General features: G+C 39.8%; 1 protein-coding gene across 2 annotated transcripts in view; it reads right to left on the bottom strand.

Moving 5' to 3' along the window:
- LOC149071629 (fatty acid synthase-like) overlaps positions 1–13,027 on the bottom strand; it is a 202,112-nt gene that overhangs the window by 134,578 nt on the left and 54,507 nt on the right. The window contains exons 18-24 of one of the 2 annotated variants that reach the window (XM_089247905.1): positions 12,529–12,735; positions 10,822–11,151; positions 8,514–8,633; positions 5,739–5,861; positions 3,028–3,245; positions 2,029–2,376; positions 564–807 (exon numbers count right to left, since the gene is read on the bottom strand). The exons of the other annotated variant lie outside the window; for it this stretch is intronic. Of the exons in view, the coding sequence (XP_089104031.1) occupies positions 564–807; positions 2,029–2,376; positions 3,028–3,245; positions 5,739–5,861; positions 8,514–8,633; positions 10,822–11,151; positions 12,529–12,735 (1,590 nt within the window). The remainder of the gene's footprint in view (positions 1–563; positions 808–2,028; positions 2,377–3,027; positions 3,246–5,738; positions 5,862–8,513; positions 8,634–10,821; positions 11,152–12,528; positions 12,736–13,027) is intronic. 2 annotated transcript variants of the gene reach the window in all.

Raw genomic sequence — 13,027 nt, 5'->3', positions numbered from 1 at the left:
TTTCAATAATTGGTTATCCACCATAACTTGAAAACGTCTCGAGATAGGACAAGGTTGGTACGTTGTTTCATTTTCCCCTTCAGCTCGTCTATCACCCCCTTTCGTTTGGCAGAACATGACATGTTCACCCTGTATAAGCCATCATGTGCTTAACTTTTGGAAGCCAGTCGCTATCAAATAAAGCAAAACACAGTCACTCCCCCCGACTTAGGACACGTTACGGCTAGAATTCACCGCTCTTCACTGTCTTCTAGAACACAAAAGCAATGTCCTAACCACTAGACGATCACGGAGTTGTGCTTGGTTTGAATGTATGAATGAACGAATGCCTTCTGTGGAACAAAAGATGAGGCTAGCAGGAATAGTCTGGTTAAGAAACATTTTTTGCCTGCATTTGAATGTCGCCAAGGTTGATCTGCGATCCTTCAAGAGTGCCAAATATTTTGGTTCATAGCTTGAAAAGTTCGCAAGTCGGGGAATGACTGTGTATCGCTGTCTGTTCCATTCAGTAATTCCATTTCATTCTGTTCAGTAATTAAGCGAAGAAAAAAAAATAAGGGTACCATGTAAGTTATCCCGGTGCCTCTTTTCGCAAACTCTTTCCATGACGGAATTCGCGTATCCGTAGTTACTCTGTCCAGCGTTACCTTTGCCGCAGCTGATGGAGGAGAAACACACGAAAAAGTCCAAGGATGGACACATGACTCGTGTCAATTCATCTAGGTAAATCGTCGCTTCAGCTTTAGGCAAACATACTTGGTGGAACATTTCCGCAGTCTGGTCTCCTAAGAAAGCATCTTTCAGTACCTACAGGGGAAAAAATTTCGGGAATTTAAATGACCAAAACAGATAAATAACTATAAATATTATGAACTAGCCCGGAGCTGCCCGGGTTTCCTTCAAACTTTACTGGGGAGATCGAAAAGTGACAAACCATTATAAAGAAATGAACTAAAGGGTGTCGAAACTTACATATACGTTTCGTTTGGTTAATAATAAATTTTCATCCATATTGTACCTTCTGGAAGCTCCCTACTTCCCGCCATTGGAAGGTTTCTCAGCAATCTTAGAAAAATCTGGCAAATTTCCTTGCCTTTGAAATTTTTCTAGCTATAATTAGCAACTTAACTTGCATTTGACAATTTTTTTTTTTGGCGATAATTTGTGATATCCCGATTTTCTATTTCCCGTATTTTTGTGAAGCAAATATAGTCAGTTTAGGTATTTAAGTTCAGATTCTATGTATGTGATTTTATACGTATAAATTTTGTCTCTGAATAAAAGTATGACATGGTCTCGTCCCTCTGAGGGGTAATGGCTGAAATTGCTGATTAGCGATAGAGAGCCTGTGCCTTGTTCGGTTCAGAAGTCAATGTCTCGAGTTAGGCCATCACCTCCTAGAGATAGAAGGCCTACACACGGGTTGCCAAGTTCATCTGTGATGTCATTAAGAGTACCTAACAAGTTTGCCGCATTTTGAACCACAGCATCCTATGTCGTTTTTTCTCATTTTGGCGTAGAATCTTACTGGTTGGCTCACGAATACTGCATTGCGATTGGATGTGGAGCATAGAAATCGCCAATTCTCATCCCGATCATTTCTTTCCCGCGCAACAGCATAGGGAGCACAAGCCTCCTATGCCCCCCCACCTGTGTACGTCTCTGATCCCATCAATATGTGTTAGGATTTAGAGGGGCAGAGCTGATGACAAAATTTTGCTGCCACAAGGAGGGGGGGGGGTAAAAAATGGCTAAAAATTTGCTTACGTAATACTTGAACAGCCCCTTATCAGTACAAAGAATCTAGACACCCTGCTGCAGAATTATATATATATATATATATATATATATATATATATATATATATATATATATATATATTAATTTTAACGATTCATTGAGGGGTTGTTTTTCAGTGTAAATTTTAAAACTGTCTCAAGTACGGACACTTGACAGTATGTAATAATGAAATTATTAGAAGGCTAGAAATTCCATCAATTCGTAACACTAGCGTCTGTGTTCACTTACCACAGCAGAGTTGAAAATACCCCCCACGGGACCAAGCGACGACGCCAATTGCAATAATTTCCTGGCTTCTTCTTTCTTTCCAACATTCAGCAAAGACAGGGTGATATTGGCACCCATGTTCTTCCACCTCTTTACGTGGAGTTTCTTGAATCCGTTCACGGACCCCTGACGAGATGTTATGACGATGTTAACGGCGCCTTTCAAGATGAGCCACTGTATGAGCTCCATACCGAAACCACCAAGACCACCGACCACAATGTAAACTTTCCGCTTGTAGAAGTAAGTGCATGGCAGTGCGTGCTGTGTCAGTAACTTTGGAACGGCTCCTCGTTCGGGCTCATTTCGCATCTGTGAAATGAGACACAAACGTATATATACAAATACAAAGGCCACAACAGGCAAATTGCTCAACGAGGTGGCTGAAAGAATTATGCCCATAAACAAAATGGATGCCAAATATAATCAAAATACAGCAAACCCAATATAAAAGCATCACCAAAAAAAAAAAAACAATATTATATACAGGGTCTTTATAATTAAAGTTGCACTTTGAAATAACCATAAAAGGAAAACTACCGGACAAAATGTTATCCAACTTGGCAATAGTTTACAGGAGGTCATGGGATTCAATTTTCCGCAAGAAATAAATAAATAAAATAATAATAAAAAGTTCAAAAACTCTCACCACCAGCGGGGAATGGCGCTGCATGCAATATTGTTAAACGAAATAAGACATGAAGACATCGGTTTAAAATGTTCTTAATCGTTTCTAAAACGTGTTACAAAGCATGTGTGTTCAATATGTGGCATCCACCCTTTTCTGAAAGCAAGTTAAATCACATTACTGCATTCTCAACAGTACCTCTTAGCATACCGGCAGGAATATGGGCAATATTGCCCAGTTTGGGGGAAACACTGGCGTAGAGGAAAAAATTAAAGTAATGTATTAGATCGCATGCACAAAAGGAATTTTTTTTCACAAACTAGGAGATATTTTACCTTCAGCAAAACTTTTCCCACGTGCTTGCCGCTGGCCATAAATCTGAACGCATCTTCGACCTCGTCACTTGAAAAGACTGCTCTGTCCAGAGGTTGGACGACGCCCCGAGCCATGCCGTCGTACATAAGTTTCTCGACCTTTTCGACATCAGACTTTTTCATCAGTTTCCCCATAAACACACCGGAGAAACTCGATCCCTTCAGAAACATGCCGAGGCCTTTGAGGTGAGGAAAATTGAAACATTTATCATTTATATGTTTATAAAAGAAAAAAAAATAGAGTAAATTTATCCGGAGGAACAGGAAATTCATAAAAAATAAACATTTTCTTTTTTATGAATTTCCTGTTTCCTCCGGATAAATTTACTCTATTTTTAAGTTAGAATAAGATGTTCCATGAGTGTGATAATAGATGCAGGTTTCTCTTCTGTGTGGATCATACGTTACACAGAGTGATTGTAAATTCATGGGACAAATTACATGCAGCATATTCACGGATAACTTGACTAACACACAGCGCATTTATAGATCTGGTAACAAATGTCATGATTCAGGATCATCGCCAAGTTGTCATATTTTTTCGTGACAATTATGTGCACGTTATCTTCTATGGCAGCGCATGAAACCTAGAATGAATCGCTTCATGAACTAGTCACGAAGCGATAATCACTTTTCTCCCCTTTAAAATTTATATACACTGCTCAAAACAATTAGGGGAGCACATGGTTTTAACAAAATTACGCAAAGATGTATACCGATAAGTAACATGAAATGAATCATCCATAATTTAAAGCCTAGGAGGAAACGGAAGACGAAAACTTCATATGCAAATCAAAGTTCATGACGTCAAAAACCAGAAAAAGGAGATAAGGGCAGAAATCGGGATGTTGCAGAAACGTCTGTTTTACTGCCGTAACTGTGCAATTCGATTGCGCAGTACTTTTTTTGAGACAAGGTGACTTGAGGATGTCTCAACAACGTGATTTACCGGAATCCATGGCATGGCGTGTTATAGGCAGACTGGAATCCGGGCAAACACAACGTAGTGTCGCGGACGCTGTTGGAGTCGCCAGAAGTGCTGTTGCAAGGCTGTGGAATCGATTCCAAGAAACAGGAAATGTTAGACGTCGACCAGGCCAAGGTCGGCCACACGCCACTACAGCAACTGATGACTGGTATGTACGGTTAACAGCCCGTCGAAACAGAACAGAGAATGCTACGCAGCTGGAAAGACGGTTGCTCTTGGCAACAGGACGAAGGGTGTCCAGCCAAACAATACGTAATCAGCTTCATGAGGGAGGGCTCTATGCACGTATTCCAATGGTCTGCATTCCGTTGACCCCACGCCACCGTGCGGCCCGAAGAAGATGGGCTGCTGAACACCGAGATTGGGAGCAACATGATTGGAGCCAAGTGCTGTTTACAGACGAGTCCCGATTCAGTCTGGAGTGTGACACCCTACGTGTTCTGGTATGGAGGGACCGGGGCACTCGAAATAACCCCGCATTCGTTCGTGAAAGGTCACAATACAGACGAGCTGGTTGGATGGTATGGGGTGGAATCAGCATAGGCGGACGTACGGACCTGCATATCATTCGAAATGGCACTTTGACGGCCCAAAGGTATGCAGACGAGATACTGCGACCTGATGTCATCCCTTACGCTGGAGCCCTTGGAAATTCCTTTGTTTTCCAGGATGATAATGCCCGACCGCATAGAGCTCGTCTGGTGGAGAACATGCTTGAAGCTGGAAACAATACAGCGTATGGAATGGCCAGCGTGCTCTCCTGACCTGAATCCACATTGGACGACGCATTGCTGAGCGACCAAGGCCGCCTGTTACTGTCCGAGACTTGCAGATTGCACTTCTTGAGGAGTGGAACAGTATTCCCCAAAGTCTGATCGATAACCTCATCGCATCCATGGCAAACAGGTGTGTAGCAGTCTTAGCTGTTCGAGGAGACCACACGCCCTATTAAAACTCATGCATCATGTCTAAACAGTACTTTTTTTTATCGTTTACATGTAACCAAATTGTTGCCCTAAATCATCTTTTCATGTTTTTTTCCCTATTTTCAAAGAATTAAAGCTTAATTCCAAATTTTTTTACGTCTTTTTTCTGTATTGCGCATTGATACGCGTGTACTATCCATTGTATGCCAATACGTGGCTGTCTCGCACGGTTTTCTTCACTTTTTTGCTTGCTCCACCTAATTGTTTTGAGCAGTGTATATATATTATTAAAAGTTTTTCTAATTTTTTCCCTCCCTCGTCGCACGGAGCTATTCAAATACTACTAAAACAGCCGTTGTATCATATGTCAATTGCGGCATACATCACACGTTGGCGATGAAAAAAAATGGTTTGGAGCCTACCAGACCATCTTACATCAGCTCATCGAACTTTGGCGAAGGGATTTTCTGCCACTTTGTGAATCGGTTTGGCCAAAGCCCAAATGATTTCTCAAAATCGGACTTCGGTCGCGTGAAAGTGGAAGGCCTTTTTGCAAATGGGCCGCACTTCGGTAGGCTGTACGGTCAAGTAGTAGTAGATTGGGTGTCTAGATTATATTCCTCTACGTGCCGTCGAAAGGGGGTTGGATAATGTGTAGAACTTATCGTGACATTTCGGTTCGGAAGCATGAAGGATTTAATGAATTTTTGGAAAAAAAAATTAGTTTTTGGATTAAAGAATATTAAATCCATACAAACCAATTTTATTATCTCGAGCTAAATCATATTTTCCAATTTCAATGAATCTGCCTCCTTCAGCAAGACAGCGAGTGCTGGCCTGTAACTTGTCATCAGCGAGAGAATTCAGGATGAGATCGACACCTACAGTGGGAAACAAAAAAAATTCAAATTTTTTTTTTACCCTCAATCCTTTGATTAGCTCAGTAACAGCTTATATACAGGGTGGACAAAAAGTCTGTAGAAACTTTAAAAATTCATAAAAACCGGAAAAATAAATGAAAGAAAAAACGGTTTGCAGGGTTATCATCTCTAGGTCACGGGAATTTTTTTTAAAACAGGAAAAAAATAATTAAAAAAACAGCCAATATGTAGCGCTGACGTACACAAGTCAAACGAAAAGATTGGCAAATAACGAGCAGAATGCCTCCAAATCATTTATTACAGCAGTATGTGTTCCACATAACCACCACCACAGGGGATAAAACAACATTGCAGGCGTGTCACAAATCCAGCAATGGCAGAGTGCAGCAGGTCCACATACACGGTTTACAACGGTGAACTGGTTGTGGATTAGGAGCTCATGTTCTTATAACTGTCTCATTTGCATATTTCCACCGAAGTCGCTTGTACCAGCACCACATATTGGATGTTTTTTAGTTTTCTTTTTCCTGTCTTAAAAACATTCCCGCGGCCAAGCGCTGCCAACCTTGCAAACCGTTTTACATTTCTGTCATTTTTCCGGTTTTTATTCATTTTTAAAGTTTCTACGGACTTTTGGCCCGCCCTGTATTTACATGCATTTGAAAATCATAGAACGAAATCTCATCATGTAGAGACCCGTAAAAGCAAGATTAAATGAACACGCTCGCTGTGTTAAGAATCAGGAATGTGAAAAATCGACCATCGCCGCTCACTGTTGGCAAGAAGGCCACAAATTCAAATTTCAAGAAGCGAGAGTTTTTCACAAAGTCAAGTCCACAGTTGATCTAGATTTCTACGAAGGCACATATATTCGGGAGTTCAAAAATATACTAGTGAACGATAATAAATCTACACCCCCGATCGCAACACCATGGCTTAAATTCATTTCGAGCGGGAATTACAAGAAAATTCGAATGGACCAATCGGATAGCACTATTCCGCAAAGGTCCAATCAGGACGCTGCATTAGTATCTCACGCAGGCTCACAGCTTCATTCTGACCACGACGTTTGAAGTGAACAGACGTACTTCTTCCACTGAGCAACCGAGCGTGAAGATTTGATATTCAACCCAAGTGGGAAACTCGGTCAGCGAGACTAGTGGTTAAATTTTTCCTCTGAAGACGGCACCCATTGGTGTTGAAATGCATTAGGACTTTTATTATTTTTTGTGTATTTGCCTTATTCGTTGGTGTCTTCTAAATATTCTTGGGCAAAGTGGATCAACTCTTCTATCATTTCTTCTTATTGAGTAAATCTATAGTGAATTGCTCCATGTGGTGCTGCTCCATGCTGGATGAACATGGGTCAACATCATGGGCTTCAGGCAAAGTGATATTCTCAGGTCTTTGGAAATTTCTGAAGGTCCATTGGCTGGAAGTAACGTTTCAATGTTGTTGCATATAAGTTCCTTATTTATGTACTTACATGTGGATCTCAATTGCAGTTCTTCTATGGGCAAGAGACTCCCGGCTGAAAAATCGTAACAGCACCATGACCCGCCACCAAGCAAAGTACTCTGGGAGACCCCAAAATTTTCTGGATGCCCATTAACTTCATGTTTTCTGCGACACACTTTCCGGATTAGAAATACCAGTCTACTTATTTACATACCGCATTTTGAAAAATTGTAGCATCACACATCATTATCATGGGCGGAAACTATCATCAGCCTCTGGGACACATGTCCCGGGTTAAAAAAAGATGGCCCGGGCGTAGGTGCCTCATACTCTAATTCGGAAAGTATTTTCCCACTAAATATGAATTTCCATTAATTCCAAAAGTATTTTTCCACTAAATATGAATTTTCATAAATTATGAAAGTGTTTTTCCATTGTAAATTAAATTTCCATTACTTCTGAATGTATTTTCCCCCTTGAACGTGAATTTTCATCAATTCTGAAAGCATTTTTCAATTAAATATGAATTTTCATAAATTTGGAAAGTGTTTTTCCATTAAATTTGAATTTCCATCAATTCTGAAAATATTTTTCCACATTAAACGTGAATTTCCATCAATTCTGGAAGTGTTTTCCCGTTAAATATGAATTTTCATAAATTCCAAAAGTATTTTTCCATTAAACGTGAATTTTCATAAATTCGGAAAGTTTTTTTTTTTTCACTAAATTCAATTCTGTAAGCATTTTTTTTTATAAATATGAATTTCCATCAATTCTGAAATTATTTTACCATTAAATATTTATTTTCGTTAGTTGTAGAATTATTTAAGCACCATACATGAATTTTCACAAATCCTGGATTTGCTCCCACTAAAAAATAAAATCCCCCCTAAAAATCATATTGTATCCCCCTCCCCGTTGGGAATCAGGGCTCTAGGATCAGTGCCGTCTAAACGCATGGGCCCACCCGGGGGCCTCAAGAGAAGAGGGGCCTCACAAAAATCAGATCCCATTGAAATTTTCGAGAATTTGCCATGTAAGGGCCTCAGAAAAATCACTTGGCCCGGGGGCCCATGATGCTCTTAAGACGGCCGTGTCTAGGATCACCGGTTCGCCTGTAAAATGCGGGAAAGGGAATTATGGGTTTGCTCTGTACATGAAATGCAAATTGAAACAGCAAATTTTGGAGCTTACCACGACTTCGCGTGTTTTTCTTTATCATCTGTTCAAAAGACGTATCATGAGAACATCCGATGTTTTCATCTTTGAGCTCAGGGAATAAAGTCTTCAGGTAGTTCTTTTTCTCGTTAGATCCTGGAAAAAGAAGTCAATAAAATTATTTTGAGAGCACGAAACTTGAAGCCAATACTGCTTGAAATGTTTAGCAATAATATGTGATCAATTTTATTTTCCACATATAAATTAGTGTTTCTCAAAAGTGGACAATATCGCCCCACCGGTAGACGATGGAATAATACAGGGAAGCCGTTAATATTGGTTTCTGCTGCTAAAAACATTATGAAAAAAGTCAGTTGAGTATAAAAAAACCCAAATGTTTCAAGTTTCTACAGGCTCTGCACGCAAACTAAGCACATATTTAGAAAGGAAAGAAAAAATCCTATGAGGTGACACCAATTTTATCAGAATCTCTGGATTAAATGGCGAGCTACAAGCGCTGAAAGATGGGCGAAATTCAAATTCGAAATGTAGCCAAAACATTTAATCGCAAAATTCTGTTTTAGGTACAATAGGGTCAGTTTTGTCCATTGCACCAGCTTTCGAGCTGGTGAAATTTAGCTTCTTGTTTGCAATACGTCACTGAAATCAGCGTTTGTCAAAGTAGACATTTTAATGGATTTTTGGCAACAATTTGATTATTCACTTCGATTGTTAAGCTCAACATTAAATACAGATATCACATATAGATAGAGGTAATGCCAACTTATAGGACTTTTTCTGCGAAATCAAATTGTCACCAAAATCACCCACGAAAAATCTCGTCAATTCCGAATTTTTGTCGAACATCCAATTCGACAAACGCTCATTTCAGTGATGCATTGCAAACAAAACACTAAATTTCTCCTGAGCCAGAACACCGATGTGGTGTGTTGTAGGCTCTTTCGAAAGCTGAGTGCAATGGACGGGTTTTTTTTTATTTGTTGTAAATTTGGCCGATATTATATAGACAAGCGTTTGCGAAATTCTCGATTAAAAATTTTGGCAACAATTGAATTTTGAACTTTTGCCAATGTTTCAGTGCTTGCCGTTCACCATTAAATCCAGATACAGTATTTCAATGAAATTGATGTCACCTTATTGAATCTTTCCAAACATGTGCTTAGTTTGCACGTAGGACTTCCAGAAACTTCACAAACTCTAGTTTTTTTTTCATACTCCACTCATTTTTTCCCATAATCGATTATCCACCATAACTCGGAAACGGTTCGAGATAGGATAGGGCTGGTAGGGCGTTTCATGTTCCACTTGGGCTCGTCTATCACCCTCCTTCCCCTTGTGTTTGTCAGAACAGATCACGTTCACTCTGTATATTGGTTATTAAAGGGAAATATGAGCCAAAGTGCTCAAAAATGCATATTACCGCTTTAAAATATGAAAACTTGGGAAATAAACTGAAGTTGACGCATAATGTGGAAACTTCCCTAATCCTGAATCACCTATATCCCGAGGAGTCCAGTATAGAAAGGTTCTGCCGTGCATTCACGTTCAGTTCCATTAGTTTCATTATTTTTGTTAAAATTAATTTGTTCACTTTAATTTTAATATTTTTTGCAGTTGGAAGTCTGCCGTCTGCCACCGGTTGAAAAGGGTAAGGACCAAGGGTAAGAGACTTGGGGGTTCTGGTCCCCCCCCCCCACCCCCCACCAAAAATGTGAGAAAATGAATTACCGAATAGAGGGGAAAAAGATGGCTAAATCTATTGTTCTATCATTTCGCCCCCCCCTCGAACAAAATAGCTGTGGGCCTGGTAAGGACTTTGTGTGGAACCCTGCGTACATTCCTTTCAACATTTTAACAGTCAAATTAATTAATATTAATTAATTAGTCAATTAGTCAATTAATCCTTCATAAAAGCGATTGGTTTTTATTTTCTCCCCTGAAGGTAGGCTCGTCATTTAGGCTTTTGAAAGTACACTAAAAATGGTATATATATATATATAGATACAAATATATATACATACATTGAGTACATGTGCTTTGTTCCCCCCCCCCCCCCCCGGAAAAAGTTGAAATAATGACGGCCCTGCCTGAAGGTGTGAGATTCCAAACTTAATTTGGGAAATCAAAAATTTTACCCTTTCCAGCACTTACGTCATAATTTTTTTTCAAATCACCATTTTTTTAAATGTTATTTCAATGTCATTTCTATGGGCCATGAGCAAGCCCAGGAAACATAGAAGAAAATTTGTTTTCGCGAGCTTTTTGTTTGACATCTCTTAACTAAAGGATAATATATATTCAAAGGATAATATTCATAACTCACCAACTGTGGTGAAGATCTCGCAATTCAAACTTCTCGCTACCCTTATGGCAGCTATGCCAACTCCACCAGCACCCGAATGGATGAGGACAGTTTCCCCTTCAGTCAGCTGTCCTTTCACCACAAGAGCGTAATAGCTCGTAGTGTACACAACTGGAACTGTTGCGGCATCTTCCAGTGTCCAGTTATCAGGCACGTCCATCATCATCATAGGAGGTTGATGAATGGTCGTCGCTATTGTACGGTTGGGACATAGCCCCATCACTCTCCGGCCTTGGGTGTTTATTCCCGAAAATTCCACTCCAATAATGCAAGTGTCGTTTCCAACATCATCTGATAGGAAAAATGGTTATAAACATTTATACAAGTATAAATACAACACCACAACAGGCAAAATGCCCAACGAGGTGGCTGAGAGGAAGTAGCCCATAACAAATATGGATGTCGTACATTTCAAAAACACAGCAACCCAATCGATAATACAATTACAAACAATATATATGCGCATGATAAAATATTATACAATGCCCATAAAGAATACTTATGGTTGTCTTATTCTAAGTATGGATAGCTTCTCGATTTACCCCAACATGCTTATCGTATTTCTTTTTAAACATGTCAGTTGTGTTAGAATTTACTACCTCCGGCGGTAAGTTATTCCATTTATTAAGAACCCTATTAGAGAAAAACTTCCTGCGACACCATAACCTAGAGTTGTCCCTTACCAATCGATACTGGTGTCCCCTTGTAAAAGCAGTCGAATGACAGTGTAACAAAACGGGGGTAACAGACGGGGAAAATAGCCAAATTTTTGGACCGCCGCCTAATTTGAACCCCCTCTTGTTCCTAAAAAATAGGAAGCACATTTTTGATATTTTCAGTTGTATTTGGTCTTGGTATGATTACGCATTGCCTTTAGTAGAGCTGTTGATCCTGAGGAAAGTGCTGTTTTGTTATTTACTGTATATTTCGTAAGAATTCCATTGTATTTTTAGTAATAAGCAATTAAAATATATCTTCATGGTAATTTGTAATGAGCGGAAGGGACAGAAGGGGGGGGGTCGCGTCTGGTTTGACAGAGGACAGATGTATACATGACACCTCTTGGCGGATCGCATCTTTCAGTTCCCACAGATTGGATGGACGTCATTTGCGTATCTTTTCTTTGACTTGCATGTCAGGCGCCACCTATCGACTGTTTTTTAATTACTTTTTATCCTGTCTTAAAAAAAGTCCAGTGATCTAGCGATGCTAACGCTGCAAACCGTTTTTTATTTCGTTTCTTTTTTTTTTTTTTAATGAATTTTAAAGTTTCTACGGACTTTTTGCCCACCCAGTACGAAAATGGATCGCTCAATTTCCAACATCTCCCTCCTTCCCACTTTCTGGAAATAAGTAGTCTCGCCCTCCGGATCTCAAAGAAATAATACGTACGTACTAATTGAGATCCGTATTTTAAGATGTTTGCTTATGTCCCTAGAGATGAGAAGAAAGCCTTGCGTACTCCTTGAAATGTCTTAGAGATGGTCGCTCACTACTCAGAAACACATATCAGACCATCCCCAAGTTTGTTTGAATAAATAATATGATGGCCATTACGGAGTGAAATCAAGACAGCTATCCACCAAACTTGCTGCTGATGCATCAGCACAGTTCATGATACTCTCAATAGATCTAAATACGAGGATTTAAAACTAAGATAAAACAAACCTCTTGCTAATCCTGAACTGATCTTTCCTGTCGCGTACATGATATCCTTGAAGTTCAGCGCTGAATAAACGACGTGTATAATGCTTTTTTCGCCGTCCGTTCCACCAACCTCTTGCTTATACGGCGATTCGAACCACTTGAACGATGAGAGGTCGCCATACTTCGTGATGTTTATGAAGCTGTGAGGAACGACTGTCTCTGTCAATACTGTGGAAGACGAAAAAAGTATTTGTTTAATATAAAAAGCGTACTGGTTATTTTTCATATAACTGTACATTATACAAGTTTCCCAAGAACTCTGTCCTCGAAATATGGGGGGGGGGGTGAACGCATCAAGAGAAACAACTTTCACGATTGAACCCAACGCAGCAACCCACTTATTCAAGGGATATGTGCATCACTCCACTTCAGAAGTCGCCAAAATATGGCAAACTTGGTCACATTATAAAATGGGATAGAGAATTTCTATACACTGCGTGTGAAAGGGGGAAAAAAGTTC

Source organism: Pholcus phalangioides, unplaced genomic scaffold (assembly GCF_987345545.1).
Source record: "Pholcus phalangioides strain wild (caught in Gottingen) unplaced genomic scaffold, Ppha-v1.0 ptg000018l_1, whole genome shotgun sequence".
Taxonomy (NCBI): Eukaryota; Metazoa; Arthropoda; class Arachnida; order Araneae; family Pholcidae; genus Pholcus; species Pholcus phalangioides.
The sequence above is the reverse complement of the archived record's forward strand: the minus strand, read 5'-3'. Positions and strand labels throughout refer to the sequence as shown.